At 37.6% G+C, this 24979-nt stretch overlaps 1 protein-coding gene and 1 pseudogene across 9 annotated transcripts in view; both read left to right on the forward strand.

The window, feature by feature from the left end:
- NRXN1 (neurexin 1) overlaps positions 1 to 22296 on the forward strand; it is a 1213874-nt gene extending 1191578 nt beyond the window's left edge. For all 9 annotated transcript variants that reach the window (XM_070292299.1, XM_069583366.1, XM_069583363.1 and 6 more), the window contains one exon: positions 18858 to 22296. In XM_070292299.1, coding sequence (XP_070148400.1) covers positions 18858 to 19165 — 308 coding nt within the window. In that variant the 3' untranslated portion in view covers positions 19166 to 22296. The remainder of the gene's footprint in view (positions 1 to 18857) is intronic.
- Positions 16850 to 16946, forward strand: LOC138438444 (U6 spliceosomal RNA; annotated as a pseudogene).
- Positions 22297 to 24979: the final 2683 nt, after the last annotated feature.

Genomic DNA, 24979 nt, shown 5'->3' on the forward strand with positions numbered 1-24979 from the left:
TTCTAGGCAGCCTTCATATTAATATATATATATATATATATATATATATATATATATATATATACACACCCAGCCTTTAAACATTAGTAACACTTTTAAAGTCCTTTTTAGAAAGGCTCAAAATACCACACGCCTTTCTAAAGTGTGACTTGTCCTGTTGAGCTTTAGAAGGAGACGATGAGATGGAGTTCTGTGCTTTAAAATGGTTCCCCAATATTGTAAAGGGAGAAATGCAGCATAGGTTGAGGAAAATATAAGGTAGTGAAAGTGTTAGTTGCTCAGTCTTGTCCAACTGTTTGTGCCACACCACCCCATCCACCTCCCTCCCACCCGCCCACCCCCACCCCCTACCACCCAAGGTCTTCTGTCCATGGAATTCTCCAGGTAAGAATACTGGAGTAGGTAGCCATTCCCTTCTCCAGGTGACCTTCCCAATGAACCCGGATCTCGTACATCACAGGCAGATTCTTTACTCTCCGAGCCACCAGGGAGCCAAATTTATAGGCTAAGTCTACCTCTAAAGGAAACATGAAATGCAAGAAGAATGAAACCACATTTTCTTGTCATCTGTGTCCAATACCAGCTTTGATAATGAAATTGTTTTCCTGTGGAGTTTTCTTCGTATGTATTAATTACACTTACTCCAATGGTAACAGAGGAAAGGTGACATAGTCTGAATACGTCTCTATAGGGCATGCTGCTCGCATGAAGAGCCCATATGCTGTCTTTGTTGGTTCACGTGCTCCAAGGAGCAGCAAATACTACGGCAGGCTTTAGTCTGCGGGTCTCATCTCATGTCAGTTGACTTGTTGGTTAGATCACTTTCGTCATTAGTAGCTCCTCACTCATCCTCGGTATTTTAAGAAGCCTGGCATTGGGAATAAAATAAGAAAAACAAGAATACTTTATTCAATGCCCAGGTTTAAAGATGCCAGTACAGGCAGAAGCCATTGTTTAATTTTAAAAAAATTAGTAGAGAAGTAGTAATATGTGGTACACAGATGTGTACATATATGTACATATATGTTACATAATATAACATAGTAATATTACCATATCTACCACTAAAATCTTAACATTTCATTGACCAGACTTTGGAAATCAAACTGAATTCACATCCCGCTTCACCCACTTGCTGTGTAATCAGAAGCCAAACATTGAACCTCTGTGTACTTGACTTTTTACTTCTGCAAAATGACATGAATAATGTTAATTACTCATGATATCGTTGTGCTGGTAAAAGAGACAATGCATGTAAAGCACTTAACATTGAGTTGCCATCCAAAATTTGATAATATTAATTAGCTTTTATTAGTAGTACAAACAAATTAACTGAGGAGTCAGCCATATTATAAATGGAAATAGACCTATCTATAGCCACAGGCAAGGGTAAAAAGTGTTAATAATTAACACTTTAGCATCTAGAAAGCTTTATAAACTCTTTCTGGATTCTAGCAACATCAAACTTTTCTCAGTAGCCATTATGAAACTAATAAGACAAGAGCAGTGCTTTAGTTAGATGTATGTAAGTTGCTAAAATGGCAAGAGGACACATATCATCTGTTATTCTTATTTGGGTGGGGGTGGAATTTAATGCAGGTCTCTGCCCCGCAGAGTTTCAGAGAGAAGGAGTGATTAACCTTTCCCCATGCTATTATAATCGACTAGCTCTGCCTCCTAAGACCTTCAGAAATGTTCTGGGCTAAAGTGACTTAAATTGGCAGAGCCACCATACCCTTCCCCCCATGATGGATAGCTTGTCTTCCATATTCCCCAGTTCTAGGCTTGACATGCCTCCTTCTAATGGGCTCAGTAGGGAAGCTGTCTAATGTTTCACCTTAGCTATTGCACTTCAGCCAAAAAGAATATGACTTTTCCCAACAAAAGAAAATTGAGACAGCAGTAGTTTCATGACAGGAATATAAAGATGATCACCCAAAATGAGGAGACCCAGTTTTAAATCAGGAAAACTGCACACTGCCCCATCACCCAGAATGACATGCGCTTACATGAAAGCTGTCCAGAAAGCCTGGCAAGACACAGGGCTCTGAGAACCCAGCCTACAACTCTGCTACAGGAATTCTGCTGTGGATTTCATCCAGAGTACAACAAAGAATTCCAGAGCAGGGAAGGGAAGAAGAAATGACCTAATCATTTTAGAAAGAAACCCTAAAACCTAATCGAAACAGTTCTTATTTCCATGATAATAAGCTTCTCTGTCAGATATGACCGAAGAGTGGTCTCAGGTGATTGATTTCCTGATACCTAGAAACATAAAATCTTGTAATAAAATTTTGAGAGTGGGAGAGGTTTAATTCACTCCAACTGTGGGAGCTGGAGAGTGCTGATCCATAAAGATAGAATGTTTCGCAGATAAACAGAAACAAGCTTCACATGCAGCTTAGCAATTAATGGCCTGAAACAACAGGTCCCTTGGTTTAAATGGTCATTTCACCACCTGAATTCACAAGGCCTCCATTCATGAAAGAATGAATACAGAGACCTCCTCAGAGATAACATTCCTGGTGGAACTGGACACTGCCGTGGCTGACTGACCGTGGTATGCTGGATGTATCACAAAACTCTTATTGTTAGCAAGGCTGCTGATTCAGTCCCTTTTGTGTGGAAGACACAGGGAAGATAGTCAGACCAGCATTGTTTTTACATGCACTTTATCTTCCTCAGAGCACTCGCACATTTATCTACCTGGTAGGATCCTCAGAGTGACCCTGGGAGATAAATAATGTATCACTGTTATATCTCTGATGAAAAAAATGTGAGCAGAGGATTTTAAAAAAAATGTGAGCAGAGGATAATGAAGTTCAACTAATCGTTCTGTAAATTAGGGGCAGTGCCTGGACTAGGTCTTAAAAAAAAAACAAAAACGTTATTTTTCCACTTTACTATGCTTTCCTAAGATTCTGTAGAATGCAAATTCCTTCTACCGCAAAGGACAGACAGATGGCAGGATTTGCGGTGGAATGTGGCCAGTAGGGGTAGAACTGGACACTGCTTAGATGAGAGGCCTAAAAGGATTCAGTTCTTCAAGAAAGGGAAAAATTGGGGATACTGACAAATATTCTGCAGTCATAAGTGCTGACACATTGAATGCATAAAATGCTAACAGCCAGAGACACACTGGGATTTGGATTTTGACCGTGTCACTTGTGAAGCACACATAGCATGACCTTGAGACTCAGTTTCCTTTCCTGTAAAGTTGTAATAACAACTACAGAGTCACTATGAGGAATAAATTAGATAAAGTGCAAAGCCCAGAGCCTGCCGTATAATAATAATCCAATAGAGGTAACCGCTAACTAAATAGAACAATAAAGAAAATTTCAACCTCGCAGTGAGTCAGAAGGCAGAGTAGCCCGTATTGAGCATCAGTTGACTGTTAAGTCACAGGAAACTCTATCTACTAAAGGTAAAGCCCTGCATCATTTGAGAGGAAATTAACAAAGAGGTTTATAATAATTTAATATATTTAAGTAAATTCATCCCAAGGTATTATGAAATCTTCTCTGGAGTTCTCAGAAGCCTGACTTTACCTATAAATTATGAGAAAATAAAGGTGACTGTAGCAATTTCTGTCAGAACATTGGAAGGAATGCTGTAAGATTCACGTACATATGTGCATATACACACTCATACACACACTCCTCATTGCTGCAGCTATTATCATAGTGCCATTTTCATCTTACTAGAAGCCAGGTTCCTCCCAGATTCCTGGTTCCAGACTTAAGGATTCCTTGGAATGAATCCCCTGGTTTTATGTAAAGTGACTGTTCAATTTTTCATATGTTTAAAAAAAAAAACAAAACTAAATACGTCTTAAGAAAGGTGATTTCTCAATGCCTGTATTTCTTGGTGTTTTAGTCAATGAACTTCCAGGGAAAGAAACTATTTTGCTATCAAAGAGTTTAGTTGACTTGAAATCAATAATGGAGAGTATCATCACTATTTCAAAATATAACTCCTCTTGCATTTACTGAAATGTGGTACCTTTTGATGAAAAACACATAGGATATATGATACAGAATCACGAGGCTCCCTTGCTTTGAAACCAACTTTCTCAGTTATTGCCAAATGGCTTTTCTTCTACTTGACAGTTATGGAAAGTTTGACCTGGCTGACTGATGAGGCCCTTTTCAACCATCTCACTCTAATAGCCACAGGAGTAAAAATTACCCTAGAAACTTCTGAAGCTGCTTTGCTGAGTTTGAGAAAAGAGCTCCAAATTAGCTCTCAACTATTTGGAGTGCTGTGGATATTAGATAAGGTTAATACAAATATTAGGCACCCAAACAAATCAAACCGAAGACTACTAACCTGGTTGACTTCAAATAACTTGGCACATAGTCACTGGAATTTAAGCAACTTATATATGGAGGCTTGAAAGAAAGTGAAAATGTTAGTCATTCAGTCGTGTCCCGCTCTTTGTGACCCTAAGGACTTCAGCCCGCCAGGCTCCACTGTCCATCGGACTCTCCAGGCAAGAATACTGAAGAGGGTTGCCAGTCCCTTCTCGAGGGGATCTTCCTTGATCCAGGGGTCAAACCCAGGTCTTCCGCATTGCAGGCAAATTGTTTACCATCTAAGCCTTAGGAAAACTAAACACAGCTATGATACTTACATCAATGCACAATGATACCAATTCACTTAAGCAGAGAAGTGTTTTCTGGTTTAATTAAATAAACACTATCGTTACTTCTTTTATCGGAGATATTATAGGAGGTGGGTGTTAGGAAAGTATTGAGATAAAAGCACTTTATAAAGAAGTATGCAATATCATCATCAATGTTTTACCTACTTGTTTACTATCTTTACTCAAAGCTTTGAAAGCAAAGATCTCTCACATTTTCTTACTGATTACATCCATGCCAGTCGACTCCTGGGAATTTATAAACTTGGGAAAATCTCTTGCTCTATTCAGTCAGAAAACATACATTTTGCAGCTTGTGTGTTCAGTCTTCGTTCAGTGTTTGGAGGGGAGGAAAGTGGAGGGAAAGAGAAACAGACTCACAGGAAACTGTCAAAAGACTAGCAGTCTGGTATGGAAGAGAATTAACAAAGCAACAGAAGTGTAAGATTTCAGAGTAATAAAGGATCCATACTAAAGTGGATGGTGTAGTATATGGTTGAGAGAAGATGAGGATCAAGTTGGGTTTTCAGCAAATTCTCCCATGTGTCTTCTTGATTTATGGTTTTTTTCCAACTTCAAGCTATTCTATCTCATGTCTTCCTTCTTGAGAAATACTTGATGGCTTTCCAGGGTTCACACTGGAAGGCCTGGGTCCAGCTCCATTAATGTTCATCCCAAACAACTTCTACTGGGACAGCCCTTTGCTGATATCCACCCTCTTTCTTTCCTTTCTTAGTACCCAGTATTTGTGCCTTCTTGTGTTATTTTTTTAATTTAAAATTGTTCTGTTTGTTTTCTTACATTTTCTGTTTTATTTTGAATATACTGAAAGTTCTAAGAAGGTGGAACCCAAGGCTGTTTTGTGTACCTTGCTATTAATGTCTTACGTAGTGCCTAGTAAATTGTTACTTAATACTTATTTCTTGGAATTTTAAATTATTTTTTTCTATTTAACTTTATTTTCCCCTTTTCTCCCACCTCCATACATTAACCAATGATAACAGCTTGGCATGAATCTTTCCTACACCTTCACCATGTTCCTATGAACATGAATAGAGGGTTGTTTTTCTCTCTTGTCACATAAAAATTAGAAGCATACTCTGTGAATTAAGCTTGCTTTTCTCCTTTCCTAATCTATTATGGACATCTTTCAGTTCAACCTCTTTAGGTGGCTCAGAGGGTAAAGTGCCTGCCTGCAATGCGGGAGACCTGGGTTTAATCCCTGGGTGGGAAGATCCCTTGGAGAAGGAAATGGCAACCCGCTCTAGTATTCTTGCCTGGAGAATCCCATGGACAGAGGAGCCTGGTGGGCTACAGTCCACGGGGTCACAAAGAGTTGGACACAACTGAGCGACTTCACTTCACTTCACTTTCAGTTCAACAGATTTTTCTCCAATTCCTATTTTTAACTCTGTTAAAATTCTAGGGTATAGGTGTGCCATAATTATGGATGTCCAATAAAAAATTGGAATAACTTAATCACAGCCCTGTTAATGAGCTTTTAAACTGTCCTTTTCTCTTTTTTTCCTCACAACATGATCAGCAAACATCCTGCATTTATTTATATGCATGCTGGTGTATTTAATTCTTTAGACTATATTCTCAAAACTGAGGCTGCTTCATGAAAATATTTGTGTATTTTTTAACATTACTATTTTATATTTCAAACATAAACTAAATTAGAAAGAATTGTATAATGAACTCACATCCACCCATCAGCCAGCTGCAATTTAATCTTTTTTAAATTGTAATAGATGCTAGATTACTATCTAAAAATTGAGAAATTCATATTCTCACCAGCACAATTGTCTATTTCCCAAGCAAATGTTCTAACCAAATTATCACCTTAATTCACTTTATTCTTCCAAGTTTGTTGGGGAAAAAAATACCTCCTTATTTTATTTTGACTTGCCTTCTAGTGAAATTGGGCATCCTGTCCTACATTTATCAACCATTTGGATCTTCTGTTCTCCACTTGCATGTCTCTATTTTTGTCCATTTTTCCAATGGGTTTTTGCTTTTGTTCATAGCACTTGGTTTTATATTTTAGAGGTAACTCTTGGCCTGTCATATGTACTGCAGATATTTCTCCTTTCTGATCTGCAGTTTCACTTCATTAGTGACACCTTTTTCCACATAAAATTATTATTGTTTATGCAGTCAAGTGTGATGATCTTTGATGCATGGCTTCATTCCAAGGACTATGATCTATGGAAGTTCCATGTCCGCCTTCAAATTTCTTCTCACTTTCCCCTGAAAGTCAATATGCTGCCTCCAGTCTGGCATTAGTTTAGTTCCTGAAAAGCAAACTCCTTTCTTCCTCAAAGTCATTCCATATAGGTTTCCTTATGATTTCTGCCCACTTTTTACTGAACTACTCTCCACTGATTTTCCGGGTCTCAACATGTATATTACAGCCTCAGAAAGTCTACGCGACTCCCCAGTCTAAATCAGAAGCCTCTGCTCTGCCCCTGCATGGTACTTGTCATGTTCCTTTGTCACACATTTCAGTTATTGCTTTCAGCCTAATTGTGTGGGGTTTTTTGTTGTTGTGGAAATCTTTCCCTCATTATATTTCAGGGTTCATGAGGGAAGGCATCAAGTGTGTTTGGTTAAAACCTCTTCCCTTGGGACTTAGTATAGTCCCTGGAACATAACAATAGCTCATCAAAAACTGGTTGACAGCAGGAGTGAATACTCATAGAGAGAACACCATAAACGGTGAAGCATTTAAGCTAAGTCTGAGAAATAAGTAATGCTCAGCCAAGCTAGAAAAGAAAGGTCATATGTGCCAGGCATGACAATAAAACTTTTCTTGGTGTATGGGGATTCGGAGACAGCAATAAAATTATGACTGTTACTTTCTTTGAGAGAAATGGAAGACAAACTTGAATATGTAGCTGTAGGCAGACCCTGAAGAGCTGTTAGAACAGAGGTACTTTAGTAAATACCATGACAATTTCAAGGATTCTAGTAAGAATTTATGGGTACAATGACCATGCAAAAAGTCTATGAAGCTTGCAGATGGTCAGGCTGTGGACACACAGGCATGGTCCCCTGGCTCCCCTAGAGATGAGGGAGAGTGTGTGCTCCTCCGTTTATTTTCAGGGTCACCAAAGTCACATATGATGTGATTGTCCATTGCTTTTTCTATTCTGTGTGGTGCCGTTTGAGGTAACAGTGGCCCTAGGAGGTGCTCCCTATTCTCCAGGCACAAAACACATTTTTCTGTGGCTCACATTGCTTCTCACGCAGTGCCTAGAAGTCTGCTGAAGATAGTCATCATCTCAGTCCCACATCAGTGGATTTCCCTTCAAACACATGCTTTGCTTTGGTGGTTTTGAAAGTAGTTGAGGCAATGTTTAGTCCCAGCAGCCAGGCAGGTGGTAAGGTTTTATTGATTTCCAAGTTCTTTCTGAATCTCTAATTGATTGAGTAGGGATTGAGATATACTAGACGTGACCTCCCTCAAGCAGTCTGGCCTGCAGTAGTAGACATGAAAATGTGCAGGGCATGGATGGAGCTGATGGTAGGGAAGATGAAACTGGGAGGGATTTGAAATATCTAGCACCACCTCTCAAGAAACCACAGGATGAGTTGAAATTAGTGCATATTGATTGTATAAATCGCCGCCTACCTGCTTTCTGCAGCTGTGGCATTTAAACATGAATTTGTATGAGTCTTTACATGATCACTGTGGTTTTTTTTTTTTGGCATGTGTTGTATTGAAATATAAGAATGAAAGAAAGTTATATTTTTCTTTTTTCAGTTTTGGGGAAAAAACTGCTAATCTCAATTCACAAACACCACAGGAACCAGCAATTCCAATTTTCTTTTCACAGTATTAATGAAACTAGGTACTGGAAAAGTTAAATCTTCCCTTATAAATCTGAAACCATTTTCAAGGCTAGCCTAGAATTATAATAACTTTCACATCTATTAAGATGCAGTACAGGACTATGGTCTAATGAGATCATTTTAGGCAACTCTTTTTCTTCAGTGGGATGGAGACAGAAATTTAAAATTGATTGATTTCTGGTAAGAAAGACTGACTGGTCAAAGACTCTTAAGTGAGAAACAGTTCAGTAAATACATCTTTTCATTAGTTTTTGAAAAGGATTATTTAAGGCAGAAGATCTAATAATTTAGTGTACCAGAGTGATATATGTTGAGCATAATGGAGTTTTATGACCTTTATCTACTCCTCCGGATCTGAAATATATAGCTCAAGTTCCATTTTTTAAATCATTGGTGTATTTTATTATTTCTTAATATTGATGATCTCTTACAATTCTTTTTTCCTTAAAGCTTAAAAGCTGAATTTTCATTATCAGTATATAGTGAAACTCTTGCTATATCCTTCATATGACAGGGTCATCGTCGATGATGTACCTATACACTAACAGTCTATATTGAAGAAATATAGTCTATAAGCTCTATACAGTCAGTAAAAACGACTAGGAGCTGACTGTGGCTCAGATCATGAACTCCTTATTGCCAAATTCAGACTGAAATTGCAGAAAGTAGGGAAAACCACTAGACCATTCATGTATGACCTAAATCAAATCCCTAATGATTATACAGTGGAAGTGAGAAATAGATTGATGGGCCTAGATCTGATAGAGTGCCTGATAAACTATGGATGGAGGTTCATGACATTGTACAGGAGACAGGGAGCAAGACCAAACCCAAGAAAAAGAAATGCAAAAGAGAAAAATAGCTGTCTGAGGAGGCCTTACAAATAGCTGTGAAAAGAAGAGAAGCCAAAAGCAAAGGAGAATAGGAAAGATATACCCATTTGAATGCAGAGTTTCAAAGAACAGCAAGGAGGATAAGAAAGCCTTCCTCAGTGATCAGTGCAAATAGAGGAAAACAATAGAGGGGAAAGACTAGAGATCTCTTCAAGAAAATTAGAGATACCAAGGGAACATTTCACTCAAAGATGGGCTCAATAAAGGACAGAAATGGTATGGACCCAACAGAAGCAGAAGATATTAAGAAGACATGGCAAGAATACACATAAGAACTGTACAAAAAAGATCTTCATGACCCAGATACTCACGATGGTGTGATCACGCACCTAGAGTCAGACATCCTGGAATGTGAAGTCAAGTGGGCCTTAGGAAGCATTACTACGAACAAAGCTAGTGGAGGTGATGGAATTCCAGTGGAGCTCTTTCAAATCCTGAAAGATGATGCTGTGAAAGTGCTGCACTCAATATGCCAGCACATTTGGAAAACTCGGCAGTGGCCACAAACTTCAGTTTTCAATCCAATCCCTAAGAAAGGCAATGCGAAAGAATGCTGAAACTACTGCACAGTTGCACTCATCTCACACGCTAGCAAACTAATGCACAAAATTCTCCAAGCCAGGCTTCAGCAATACGTGAACAATGAGCTTCCAGATGTTCAAGCTGGATTTAGAAAAGGCAGAGGAACCGGAGATCAAATTGCCAACATCTGCTGGATCATCAAAAAAGCAAGAGAGTTCCAGAAAAACATCTATTTTTGCTTTACTGACTATGCCAAAGCTTTTGACTGTGTGGATTACAATAAACTGTGGAAAATTCTGAAAGAGGTGGGAATACCAGACCACCTGACCTGCCTCTTGAGATATCTGTATGCAGGTCAGGAAGCAACAGTTAGAACTGAACATGGAACAACAGACTGGTTCCACATAGAAAAAGAAGTACATCAAGGCTGTATATTGTCACCCTGCAGATTACATCATGTGAAATGCTGGGCTGGATGAAGCATAAACTGGAATCAAGATTTGTGTTCGAAATAATGATAACCTCAGATATGCAGATGATACCACCCTTATGACAGAAAGTGAAGAAGAACTAAAGAACCTCTTGATGAAAGTGAAAGAGGAGAGTGAAAAAGTTGGCTTAAAGCTCAACATTCAGAAAACAAAGCTCATGGCATCTGATCACATCACTTCCTGGCAAATAGATGGGGAAACAGTGGAAACAGTGTCAGACTTTATTTTGCGGGGCTCCAAAATCACTGCAGATGGTGATTGCAGCCATGAAATTACAAGATGCTTGCTTCATGGAAGGAAATTTATGACCAACCTAGACAGCATATTAAAATCAGAGGCATTACTTTGTCAACAAAGGTCCGTCTAGTCAAGGCTATGGTTTTTCCAGTAGTCATGTATGGATGTGAGAGTTGGTCTACAAAGAAAGCCAAGTGCCAGAGAATTGATGCTTTTGAACTGTGGTCTTGGAGAAGACTCTTGAGAGTCCCTTGGACTGCAAGGAGATCCAACCAGTCCTTCCTTAAGGAGATCAGTCCTGAATGTTCAGTAGAAGGATTGATGTTGAAGCTGAAACTCCAATATTTTGGCCACCTGATGCGAAGAGCTGACTCATTTGAAAAGACCCTGATGCTGGGAAAGATTGAGGGCAGGAGGAGAAGGGAACGACAGAGGATGAGATAGTTGGATGGTATCACTGACTCACTGGACCTCAGTTTGAATACACTCCAGAAGTTGGTGATGGACAGGGAGGCCTGGTGTGCTGCAGTCCATGGGGTCGCAAAAAGTTGGGCACAACTGGGTGACTGAACTGAGTATTTAAGAAATAAAACCAGCAATACAAATGACCTGGGAACCACAGTCTCACCCTGAAAACCTAACTTTGGAAACAGCATGAATACAATAAGATTACAGTGACAGAACCACTCATCAAGTATACAAAATATTTTCATAAAACTGCCAATTTGAGTGATAAAAAGATCATCTGATGACATGGTTATTGCCTTGGTGAAATACATGGTTCCACTACCCACCTTATTTTATGTAACAGGAATTAAGACTTTAAGCAAGGTTTCTCTTGCAAAACATTATGTAAAAACATAAATCAAGAGCAGTTTTGTTTTTTAATAACAAAATTAATTTAATTGCTCTGTTTCCAATCTCAGATGGATTTCACATTCTTTCCACTGCACAGTGAAACCTCCTTGGAAAAACTCATTAATGTTTGAAAATTTACCTTTCAAAATGAAGCGTTATTTTAGAACTTCAGTTGTGAATCATCTTTCAGAGACAGCATGAGGGCTTTATTCTCCCGCTGTGTATAGATTAAGGTTATGACCAGACCAGACACAAACTGGCAAACTGGTAAGGACAGGCTCCGGTACAAAGCTGAATGGCCTAACATGCTCCTCATCTTACCATCCTCATAATTGAAGTTCTTTTTAATTGTAACGAAACATTGTTTCTTTTGATAAAACATTGAATTTCATTCTGTAAGCAAATTTAGGAAGTTAAATTTTTAAGTAAAGCAGGCCTATAAAAGCACTAAAACTGTATTTTAATGAAACAATTACATTGAGACTTTTTTTTGACAGTTGGGACAGTTTTAAAGTGTGCTGTGAAATCAGGAACTTTGGCAATACGTTCTGTTCCTCATTGCACTCCTGGCTGAGTAAGGCACCAGATTCAAAAGGCAGAGTTCTGACCTCGCTGGCCTGGCCTTGTTCATTTATGCAGTGCGGGGATCACTATGCTCTCTAGGGGCCATCTAGAGAGATGTCAAGATTTGAGAGAGGGATGCAGAGAAGAGCTGGGGAAGGGGAGGACGTCCGCAAGAGAGAAGGCAGGCAGGAGCATGGAGTAGGTGACAGCCACCCAAAGGAGCTAGTGAGAAATGAGATTTATCACAGGGTCCTCTCCGTTTTACAGCCTGTTGTATCTCTTAAACCTGTCTTTTCCATGGTGTTTCTTAGCTAGCTCTAGATTAGTTCCTATTTGGGGAAATAATACTCTTGCACAGACACAGTGCCAAGAACTGTGTCAAAATAAAAAGGACCATTTCTTTTTCTGTGGTGGTAGTTTTAAAAAGCTATGCAGCAAGTTAAGGCTAAGTTAAATTTCTTAATATTTCACTTTAATTTTTTTGTGCAGAGCAACAAATGCAATTATTCTTCTTATGTCACAAGGCCCTAGAATGTGTCTTTTGCACTTACTATGCATTTTCACAGTGAATTATTATCTGATGTAACCTAAAATTGGTTTGGGGTATCATGTGGAAATATGTTAATAACTGTCCTAGCACCTGAAAGACAATGTCTTTCTAAGTAACCACAGTAATGATTTGACAGTGAAAAGTGAGAAAAGCCATAGAACTAGCTTTCAGGCTTTTTGATAATCTGGATCAAAACAGACCATGGGGAAAATTAGAGGCCATCAGATCTTGCTGAATATTTGGGAGAGAAAGAGAATTAAAAATCAGTTTTTATCTGTCCTTAAGATAGCACTATCTTTACACAAGTCCCAGAAATAGTCCCATAGCCATTTGGCTGAGAAGTGGCTTATATGAAGGAGGTTGCAACCCTCGTGACAGCCTTGTGTCCTTGCCAATACAACCAGTACTTTTGAATCACTTAGGCAAAAATACCAGCAAAAATGAAAAGTCTTCCTCTTGCCATTAAGGAGTACACGTGCACTTTCCCCCCATGTAGTAGACCAAGCACTTCCATTCTGTTTACTGGGGGGTATGTGGTGATTGTCATCCTTCAGTAAAACTTAAGATACAGTTACTTGGGAAAATTTTAAGTAAATAATCTATCACTATAGCGTTCATATAAACTATATGTAATTTGTGATGCCTTTATTTTATGAATCATTAAAATGGGATATGTGGAAATAAACACATAGGATATTTCATCTTCTCTACTTCTTTTTTTGCTAGCAAGCTATCCTCAAATCAAACTGTGTGCCACCAGTGGAGTTGAATACTTGTTCTTTTCCAGTTATACCTAATAATATGCAAATGCCTTGGCTTATCCACTGCCCATCATCAGTCCTACTGAAGTTTTCCATTGATCTGGGCTCCTTGTTCCTCTGAGCCCCATATAATGAGTTGGTTGTGTTAGCTTAGCTTTACCTACAAACCAGTTAACTTTTGACTATTTGGGGACTTGTTGCTAATCTGTACCCATTCCATTCTTTTAGCGCCTTTCTCATTCTCTTTTACATGTTTTTTAAGTGTTTTCTCATCACTTGCTGCAACAAAGGGAGACCATGTGAAAGTAAAATTTAGTTCATTTATGTGTTTTTTGGCACTACTGAGAAAAAAACACATTGTAGATTTTTAAAAATGATTTATAATGTCTCAATTCAGTTTACTAGGAAATATAAAGAGAATGCAACACGCCAAAGTCATTAAATACAATTGCTTAGGGAGGTCTCTGATTAAATTTCTGTCTTCATACTGTTATGAATGGTGAAGAAATGACTGTATTTTTTAATAAAAATTTTTTAACCAATTTCTATAAGAAGGTGTTTAGCCTTTTTAGGCTTCCCTGGTAGCTCAGACAGTAAAGACTCTGCCTGCAATGTGGGAGACCTGAGTTCAATCCCTGGGTTGGGAAAATCCCCCAGAGAACGGAATGGCAACCCATTCCAGTACTCTTGCCTAGAGAATTCCATGGATAGAGGAGCCTCAGTTCAGTTCAGTTCAGTCACTCAGTTGTGTTCGACTCTTTGCGACCCCATGAATCGCAGCAGTGAGCTACGGAGAGTCAAACATGACTGAGCAACTAACAGTAGCATTTTAAGCCATTTATTCTATTCTCTACATTTAAATTCATAGGAAATTCCTCAGAGATATTTCAGTGATCATCAAAATAAACCACTAATGACCATCAATAAGGGAAACCACATTTATAATTCATAGAAATATTTAAATTTCTCTAGGTGTTTTTGTACCTCTGAGAGAGATGTCCCATTAACTCTTAAGTGTGTAAGTACTTAAGTGATCTTAGCATGAAAATTAAGAAAATTATCACTTAGCCTTCAGATTGGAAGCATAAGCAGAAAACATTATTCAATAATCAATTAGATATGGAGGCAACTGCATACTCCAAATAGACCTATCATAATACCTGTGGTGGTTATTAATTTTCAAAATGAATCAGGAAAAAAGGGGGATGAAATGTTTCATCATTGGATTTGTGGTAGGGGGTTGGTAGGCTCTTTTCATGATATTTAGAATTCTTGTTTATGTATGGGTTACAGAGCTGTTTCAGGACTGCATGAGAAGCAACATTTTGGCCGAAGTTTCAAAAGAGACAGTGTTTTCCTTAATCAGGAGCCATTTCTCAAATAGCTCTATGGCAAAGCGGAAGCATTTGAGGCTTTTGCTTTGGTCTTTGTCATCTCATTTTATTTTTACGTCAATTTGGTTTTGTTGTGCTCCTTCAATAGTTGTGAAAACATATCAGAAATTTTTGAATGGATAAAAATCAGATTAAAATTCTCTGATAAGATAGTCCGTTTACAATACCTACTCCTAAATGAAAAAAAGAGAAGTACATATATATTCTTAGTTTAGAAAATATAAAATGTAGAGACTTCCCTCTTGGTCCAATGGGTAAGACTCCACGCTTCCAATGCAGGGGGCCCTGGTTCAATTCCTGGTCAAGCAACTAGATCCCACATGCCACAACTAAGAGTTCTCTGTGGCCTCAACTTAAAAAAAAAACAAACAAAAAAAAACCTGCATGCAGTAACCAAAGATCCTGCTTGTTGCACTAAGACCCAGCACAGCTGAATAAATAAATTAAATATCTATTTTGAGAAAGAAAAAAAATGTAAACCCTGCATTCCATTAAAACTCTCAAGTCTGACTATCATGAACTATATGATTAAGATTTTATCTGTCTTCTCCCCATTTATTTCTGACAGACAAAGTGAGGTAATTATGAAAATATGTTTAAAAGGAAAGCATTCCATCAGGTGGGGCAAATGATTTAGGTAATGTTTAAATAAAACCCTTTTCCAGCTTTTGAGACACCATGGTGAGAGAATGCTCCACAAAATGAGCAAGCAGAAACTTGTCATTTAGTGAAAGTTAGCAGCTGAGCTAATTGGCAGACTTTGGCAAAGATGACGGTATTTGAAAGAGAAAGTGCTGCCTTGGTTTGTCAGGTAGTGACAGAGTTCCCGCAATGGGTTCTGTTCTTGAGAGGAAGTTAATTTCCTGTAATCAAATGCTGTGGATTATAGTCTTCGTCGCCTTCTGCCTTGGCCCCAGAAGCAACTCCAAGGCGTTTTAATTTGGCAACATTACATGCGCTTTTGTAAAACAAGCAGGGGATACATTCAAGATACAAAGGTTTCACCTGCTACATTTTGTAGCTCCAGAGCATATTGCTTCTTTGAAAGCTGTTCCTTTGTTAGTGACTATATCTGTAAGGCTTTATTTGGGGAAGGAAAGGAAAGCGACGGCAAGAAACCCACATTTGGCAGATGAAATCTTGGTGATGTTTGAAAATGGAATTACAAAGCAGTATGGTGCTAAGTGACAGATAAATGATCCCCAATAGCTAATAGGGACTTTTATAGAAATATTTTAAAAATTACTAATAATAGTGTAATAAAAGTACCATTTTAGTCTTTGTGAAATGTTCAATTTTTGGTGTGTGTGTGTGTGTATATATATATATATATATATATACCAAAAAAAAAACCTTCCACATATACACACATACACATATTCAATATTTATGCAACCTTGAGATTATGTAAATTCATTCTGCATAATTTACAAAGAATATTTTGAAAATTATAGAATTTTTAATTTTTTACATCTGAAAAGTTATGTTTTCTATAAGACAAGGGAAAAGATGGAGATTCAGAGAAAGAGAAAACAGAATCCTTAGGGAAACATGACCTGGGATCAGAGATGGGATAGAATACTACCTCTCTACAGCTCCTTTTCTTCTAAGTTGTTTTAAATAATAAGTTTATAAGGTAAAGGAAGAGAACCGCTCCCCTCTCCTCCAAATCTGTAAGCTAAACCCTAGGACTTTTCTCCCTATCGGTGGTTAATTTCAGTGACTGACTAAGCCTTGGAGAAAAATATGAATGCCCCCTGCAATCCACTTCTTGTACCCAAGGAAGAACTTTATACTTTGGAAAGAGAATGAGGGTTTTATCAATTGGATAAAAGTGAGGCAGTTAGCCCTTTATTTATGATCATCTGCTACGTACTGAATTTTGAGTCAAAATCATTCTAGATAGTCTTTAAAGTATGTAAAAATGTTTTCTTACTTTCTCCTCTCAACTTTGTCTTGGTGATCACTCAACCATTGCCAGTAAATAAGTAATATATATATATATATTTAGATAAACAGATAAACCTTCAATAGTAAAGGAAATCAGTTCTGTTTTAGTTTGTACAATTGTGAGTAATGCTCACTTCTACAACACATATACTAAAATTGGAACAATACAGAGATTAGTAGAACCTCAGGGATGACACAAATTCATGAAGCCTTCCATATTTTTACAACCATCTCCTACAGCTCAATCTCAAAAAAATAACCCAATAAAAATTTGGGCAGAAGAGCTAAATAGACGTTTCTCCAAAGAAGACATACAGATGGGCAACAAACACATGAAAAGATACTCAACATCACTAATTATTAGAGAAATGCAAATCAAAGCTGCAATGAGGTATCACTTCACACCTGTCAGAATGGCCATCATCAAAAAATCTAAAAACATCAGTCCTAGGAGTAGAATTGCTGGATCATGAGGAAAGTCTGTATTTGACTTTTTGGGGAACTGCCAAACTGTATCCAAGGTGGCTATGCCATTTTGCGTTCCCACCAGCAATGTGTGAATGTTCCAATTTCTTCACACCCTTCACAACATGTTTTATTGTCCATCTTTTTGCTTATAGGCATCTTAGTAGTATGAAGTAGTATCTCTTCAGGGTTTCGATTTGCATTTTTCTGCTAATTAATGATGTCGGGTATCTTTTGTGTGCTTGTTGGCCATTTAATGTCATTTTTGGAGAAATGTTTATTAAAATACTTTGCCAATTTAAAAAAAAATCTACAAACAATACATTCTGGAGAAGGTGTGGAGAAAAGAGAATCCTCTTGCATTGTTGGTGAGAATGTAAATTGATACAGCCACTATGGAGAACAGTATGGAGGTTCTTTAAGAAAGTAAAAATAGAACTACTATATGACCCAGCAATCCCACCACTGGGCATTTACCCAGAGAGAACCATAATTCAAAAAGACGCGTGTGCCCCAGTGTTCACAGCAGCACTATTTACAATAGCCAGGACATGGAAGAACCTAAATATTCATCAGCACGGGAGTAGATAAAGAAGATGTGGTATGTGTATGCAGTGGAATATTACTCAGCCATGAAAAGGAACAAAACTGAATCATTTGTAGAGACATGGAGGAACCTAGCGACTGTCATACAGAGTGAAGTCAGTCAGAGAAAACCCAGTACTGTATATTAATGTGTATATGAGGAATATAGTAAAATGGCATAAATGATGATATTTGCAAAGCAGAAATAGAGACCCAGACATGGGGAACAAATGTATGGATACCAAGGGCGATAGGAGGAAGTGGGGTGACCTGGGAGATTGGGACTGACGCATATATACTATTGATAAGACATAAAAAATATGAGAACCTACTGTACAACACAGGGAGCTCGACTCAGTGCTCTATGGCGACCTAAATGGGAAGGAAATCCCAAAAGAGGAGATATAGGCATATATAAAACTGATTCACTTTGCTGTGCAGTACAAACTAACACAACATTGTAAAGCAGCTATACTCCATAGTTGGAGTATATATACTCCATAATATATAGAGTATGATAGATAAAATTAATTTCTAAAAATTGTGACTAAAATAACACTTTTAAAAGCAGTCAACTTGACTTGTCAAAATGCCTGTTTTATCTTATTGTTCAATACTGTATTCATTGCAATAGGAGGCAATGTGATTTCTGAAGTAATCCTAAATTTAGCTATCCTTTTTCTTGATTCTTAAAATGATTATTCTCTAATATTATACAGTCATTATGATGCTATACATTTTCCATGTTGAATTTATTGCTTTTCACCTAACACATCAATATGGCCCTTTAGAGCTACATGGGGCTAATTTGGAGCTACACTTAAAACACCCTATTAACAAAAGTGATCTGTGAAAAAGAAAAGATGGTAACAGATCGCTCTCAATGGTATGCTTCATTGTCCCTAGATTTTAGTGACCACCAGGTGTAGGCATCACTACACTCACTAGCTTCAGTATCCTTTTTCAAGAGCAGTAGGCACAGGCAACTATCCATTAGGCATGAAAACAGATGGTGAATGTTACTCTCTGACATTCAGGAAACTCCATAATCACTCGGTGTTTTTTCTCACCCTCTTTCCTACAGCCAACCCAACACGGGCAGGAGGGAGAGAGCCGTACCCAGGCTCAGCGGAGGTGATTCGGGAGTCCAGCAGCACCACGGGCATGGTCGTGGGGATCGTGGCCGCTGCCGCCCTATGCATCCTCATCCTTCTCTATGCTATGTACAAGTACAGAAACCGGGATGAAGGCTCGTACCACGTGGACGAGAGTCGAAACTACATCAGTAACTCAGCACAGTCCAATGGGGCTGTTGTAAAGGAGAAACAACCCAGCAGTGCGAAAAGCGCCAACAAAAACAAGAAGAACAAGGATAAGGAGTATTACGTCTGAGCCCAAGATCTGAAAAAGGACCCTTGTATAGAAATAGTCTTCATTTTATCCGAGACATAATATAAACTTATTTACTTTCCTTTTTATGAAGCACATACAAAAGAAGACAGGGAATGCAATCAGGAAGGAAAGACTGTTTTTAAAAAATAAAAACAAGTATCTCATGCTCTTGTTTCTCCAAAAAAGAAAAAAAAGAAAAAAAAAAACAGGGGCCAATAAATTCCTTAACATCCACAGTGTTTTAATTTACTCTGCCTGTCTTTATGTTGCTGGAACATTTCTAAAAGACAGTGATGACCACATGCATTCATAAAGCAAAGGAGTATTACATCGGGAGGCACAACACAAAAACAACGCAAAACACAACACAGAAGAAGAAGCTACCTAGGATCCCAGATTTAGCCAAAGTGCTAGCGCTTTCCTGAGAAACCAGTTAGTCTGATGGCCAGAGAAGAATGTCATTTTGAGTGGCTCCACCTGCAAGCCTTTTCCGAGGTCACCGCCTGGCACAACTGGAACAGTGGCTGACACGAACTTGCACTTGAAAAAAAGTGCTGACTTTTCTGAAGACTTGTGTAGGAACACATTCAAAAAGCCCCTTTCTGGTTGTGAGGGAAAAAAAAGAAAGTATGGAGGCCTTATTTTCAACAATGTGAAAGATAAGGCACATTTTCACACTAAAATTTCAAAACAGAAACAACAACAACAAAAAATAAACAAGAAGGTAGAGATGCAATCATTGGGAAATTTTCATGCACGCTTAATATGTTATTACATATGTTTATATAAAATCCATCTCTGTGTGCTTTCTGGACTGTGATAAGTGATGTTTTATAGCCTGTTGTATAGAAAATGCAAACTATATCTCTGCTCTTCAGCCCTTTTTGGTAAATTCAATGTTATAAGTGTTGCTAACTATAGGGAGTTTTATGACATCAGATCAGCAATTATTTCAGGGGGTTTTTTTTTGCCACCATTATAAATTACCACAATTACTTACCTTTTTTTAAATTACAATGTAATGTTTATTCTAAGGAAGATATGTATGAATGTATATAAAAAGACTCAGCTACTTTTTTTTTCCTTTACATGTACAGCCTTTATTCTGTTGCAGTTAAATTTTAGTATTTGTATGAAAGGTGTGGATTAGAAAGCAAACTATATACATATGTATCCTATAATCTTTACTTCCCCAAATACTCACATTTCCCACATACATTCCCATTCATGATCACAGATATGTGCGTGCCTGTGCGCACGCACACACACACACACACACACACACACACACACACACACACATCCAGAGGAATCCATCAGATAGGATGGAAGACCCAAACGTACATATAATACAAAATATTTACTGACAAATTGAAAAGCAGGAAGGAAGATAGTTGTGCCAAGATATTGATGACAAACGGGGTGATTTGCTTCACTGAGATATGCTCCCGGGAAACTTCCAGAAGATTTTAGTCCCTAAAGAAATGGAACCTTTTCTTATCAAGTAAACTATCACTGGTATATTGCTGCATGAATATGAACCATTAAGTGGGCAGGTTGCAGAAGCAAAATTGATTGATCTATACCTTAACCCTGGCTGCTACAATTGAAAACTTTGTTTCCAATAAAATTATATATATAGTCTCTAAACCTGATGTGCATGATAAACATTTTTGGAAAGTAAACACTTTCTCAACTAAAAAAGTATTTTCAGTAATTTTTAATTCTATATTACTATCCATTTAAGAAAATCATTATCTGTTGATTATTGACTATAATTTAACTTTTCTGGTTTTACATATATATCATTAAATATAGCTTTAGTTTAACACATTAAGTAGTGGAAACATATAGATTATATGCTTGTTTTGCCTATGGTTTCAATGATGTTCATAGCAATAAATTATTAGTCTGAGAAGGCAATGCAAAGGAGATGCAATATTAGATTGGAAGGTGATGTCTCAGTAAAAATTGGTTGCATTACTTTAACATCTCCTAAAAGAATATTAGATTTTATAGAAGAGAAGAATAATTTTACAATTTGCTTTAATCAGAAAAGGCAAAAAAATGCAAAACATCTTTTGTGATACTTCAGTTGATGAAAAAAGCCAAGAAGTGGCCTGGATTATAGACATACAGCACCTTAGATATATGTATAATTCATAGCAAATCACCACCATCTATGGTTGCCAAGTAATTGTCATATATGAAAAGTCCTAAAGGCTTTTCATGACCCAGAAAGTAGAGGTATGAAACTAAAAATTTAGTATCAGTTACTTATGTTTCAGATTTTCTTCTTATTTAATTTGCCAGGTTAAAGAATTCATAAATTTCTTTGTAGTTGCTGTTTTCCTCTCATCCAGTCTTACTCAGGGAAAGCCAGTGAAACAGAAGGTAAATATAAAACCACTCATTTACATCTTGAGGTTTGAAAGAAACAGTTGCTTTTCCATTTGATCTGAACTTGAACTAGTTTCCATCCGGAAAGATTCTAAATTGTGACTGAAAATAACTGAAATAATGGTATTTTAAAGCAGTATATCTCTGAAGCATGTTGTTTGAAGTTGATTTCAGTGTTTCTTTCCAGCATAAATTTTAAAATTTTATGCGATATTGTTGGTAAAAATATTTCCAATGTAATGGCCTACACGAAATCTAGCAATTTTTTTTTCTTGTTTTCTTCTTTCTTTGTGAATGGACAAAGAAAAGAGAAGAACACAAGCTAGGGAGAGAAAAGGCATGAATGAAATCCCAAGTATCTTCATACCAAATGTATCAGGGTTCCATGTGTAGTTGGCAGTTAATAGAGGATTTCACACTACCTGGCATAAATTTGATTACATCTCTAGACTGTAACTTTTCTGATTGAGTATGCTTCTTTTTAAATCCATGTTATGTGTTGCCTTTTTTTAAAACACAAAAAACAAATACTACAATAATGTGTGAGGTGGTCAATCCCTAAGACATCAAAGAAAGGCCACATGACCCTACCCTTCTAGTGCTTTGTGTGATTGGGTATCTAAGGGTTTTGTTTTGTTTTGTTTTTCTGTTGCAAGGCCAACTTATCCATTATTGGAAATGCTAAGCAAGTGGAATTTACTGTTTTGTTAATAAAATATTTCTTAATACAATGGTGGTTTTATTGATTTTTTAAAAGTAATTGCGACACCCTTTGGGGACAAAGGGGCAGCATAAAGAAGACTGCATTTGAAAGGAAAACCCATCCTTAGACAAGCAGAGGAAAACTACCAACCCTGTATTTTCTGGATTTTAATATTCATTAAATTAAGCACCACTACACTGACACACTTAAAGATGCACCCACTAAATATACCTTTGTTTACATCTTTTTCATCTTGCTGTGCATGAAACCACAAACTCTTGGAACTAGCTGAAAACAACATGAAAGTGCTGATTTCATAAATGTGATTTTTTTCCATAAAAGTAATATAATTCTGGTTAAGCAAATTTGTGATTAAATTTACTTAGTTGTGACTCCTTACTTCTAAGTTCTTATAGCTTCCACTCATTGGTTCTAATTCTCTTTGTGCAAAACAGAATGTATCCCATATTCCACACGACAACCTTTCCAATATTGTCATCCCCCTCCCATGCTTGCCAGCGTTTTCTGTTCTTCAGTCTTAACATTCTAGTTTTCCTTGGCTGTTACTTATATTATATGGGTGCTTAAGTTCTCATAATCTTAATACTCTTCCCTTGAACCTCTGTTCTTCTCAAAATGTGATATAGAAATGACCATATTAGGGAGGGGCTGTCTGTTTTTTAATATATTTATTTATTTGGCTACACTGGGTCTTCGTTGCAGCATGCAGGATCTTTAGTTGCAGCATGTGAGAGTTTTACTTGTGGCATGTGAGATCTGGTTTCCTGATCAGGAATCAAACCTGGGCCCCCTGTGTTGAAAGCGAGGAATCGTAGCCACTGGACCACCAGGGAAGTCCCGAGCATAGTGTTTTTAAAACCATATTACAATGGGTTTATCGCCTTCCTTGATGTGAACTTTATAATACTAACATTTGGAGTTTTAATTTTTTTAAGAAAAATCTTACAGTAGTTATTTCAACTATAATGAATTTGCAATCAACTGCCATCATCAGATTTCTTTCCGAGACAAGTTTCATTTGTACTTATAAAATTGTAATTTCACTTAAATGCAGGCTCTAAATCTATCCATGAGAAATTCATTGTATTGAGTTGTGCGGTATTGACTGTATTCAGTTCAATTGTATTGAACACTAGCCAGCTGAGATAAATTTTTATCTTGCATCTCTCACTTGCAGTCCTCTGACATAAAATCATTGCAAATTTTAGATACATTTAGTGAAAACATGTTCACTAGGAAAGATATTAGGCATGCCTCAAGGGACTGCCTTCTAAACAATGCTTCTTAGCTGGGTTGGGTAGGGAAGAGGAGGTACTGAGTTGGTTGACTTGACAGGTGGGAAGTGCTACACACACATACAGGCTGGAGATCGGGGATGCTGGTAAACAACTTATAATGCACAGTAAAGCCTCCCTCCAACAAACAATTATCTTGTCCAAAATGTTAACACTGCCAAGGTTGAAAGGCCTAACACATATCAACTAGTTAGAATAATATCTATCAACTTGTCAGTCAACTTGTGGTGCCTGTTTATCCTTGGGTTAAGTCTGTGCAAAAATATTAGAGAAAAAATTCAGTAAAGAACAGAGATTAAAAAACATCCTGCCGTGGACCTCTTCAAGAGTGCAGGCAATTGCAGGCAATAGCCGGTATGACTTTTCAGTCTCCTGGTGATTATTAGCTGTTGGAGAAACTCTTGCTCACACTAACCAATGAATGACTAACCCAAGATCATTTTGGTTGGTTCTACTTTGGCACAAATAGTAAAAATGATCCCCCCAAATATGGTTGGAATGACAGGGTTCAGACTGACAGTGATAAGGCTCTAGAGGATGTGGGTGCCTGATGCATTGAAAATAAACAGAAGTAATAAGATCAATAAAGCCAAATGTTAGTCTTGGAAAAGACCCATCAAAGAGAAAACTTCCAGATGGGTCAAGGTAAAAGAGAGAAAAAATTTTAAAATATTAGGAATTTTTATTAAGTGAAACACTTATAAAAACTACAGAGATAGATGTTATGAGAAAATTAGTAATTTTGTCCATTTCACTAAAGTTTTAAAATTTACTAATAAACAGACTTTAATAATTTAAATTTAGGACAATTATAGCCATCTAAGTAAGGTGGTGGGCTTTCCTGGTACCACAGATGGTAAAGAATTTGCCTGCAGTGCAGGAGACCCAGGTTTGATCCCTGGTCAGGAAGATCCCCTGGAGGAGGGCATGGTGGCCCACTCCAGTTTTCTTGCCTGGAGAATTCCATGGACAGAGGAGCCTAGCGGGCTATAGTCCATGGGGTCACAAAGAGTCAGACACAACTGAGTGACTAACGCTTATTTTTACTACTTACTTAAGTAAAGGTAGTAAACAGACAATTGGGTGATTATGTTTGAACTCAGATTATCTGAGCTAGAAATAGCAATCTAAGAGCTATCACTACACCTGGGATATCTAAAGCCATGTAAGTGGGTGCCCTTACATAACATACAGAGAAAAGCCAAGGGGCTTTATAGGACTAAAATCTCAGACCTCAAATATTTATAGGTTATGTGTGAGAAACTTGCCATGCAGGAGTGAGGAATGCCAGGAGAACATAGTGTCATTACAAGAAAAGTCAGTGGAAGATAAATATTTTATTAGGTGCTAACATCAAAAAGACTCTTGAGAGTCCCTTGAACTGCAAGGAGATCA

Source organism: Ovis canadensis, chromosome 3 (genome assembly GCF_042477335.2).
Source record: "Ovis canadensis isolate MfBH-ARS-UI-01 breed Bighorn chromosome 3, ARS-UI_OviCan_v2, whole genome shotgun sequence".
Taxonomy (NCBI): Eukaryota; Metazoa; Chordata; class Mammalia; order Artiodactyla; family Bovidae; genus Ovis; species Ovis canadensis.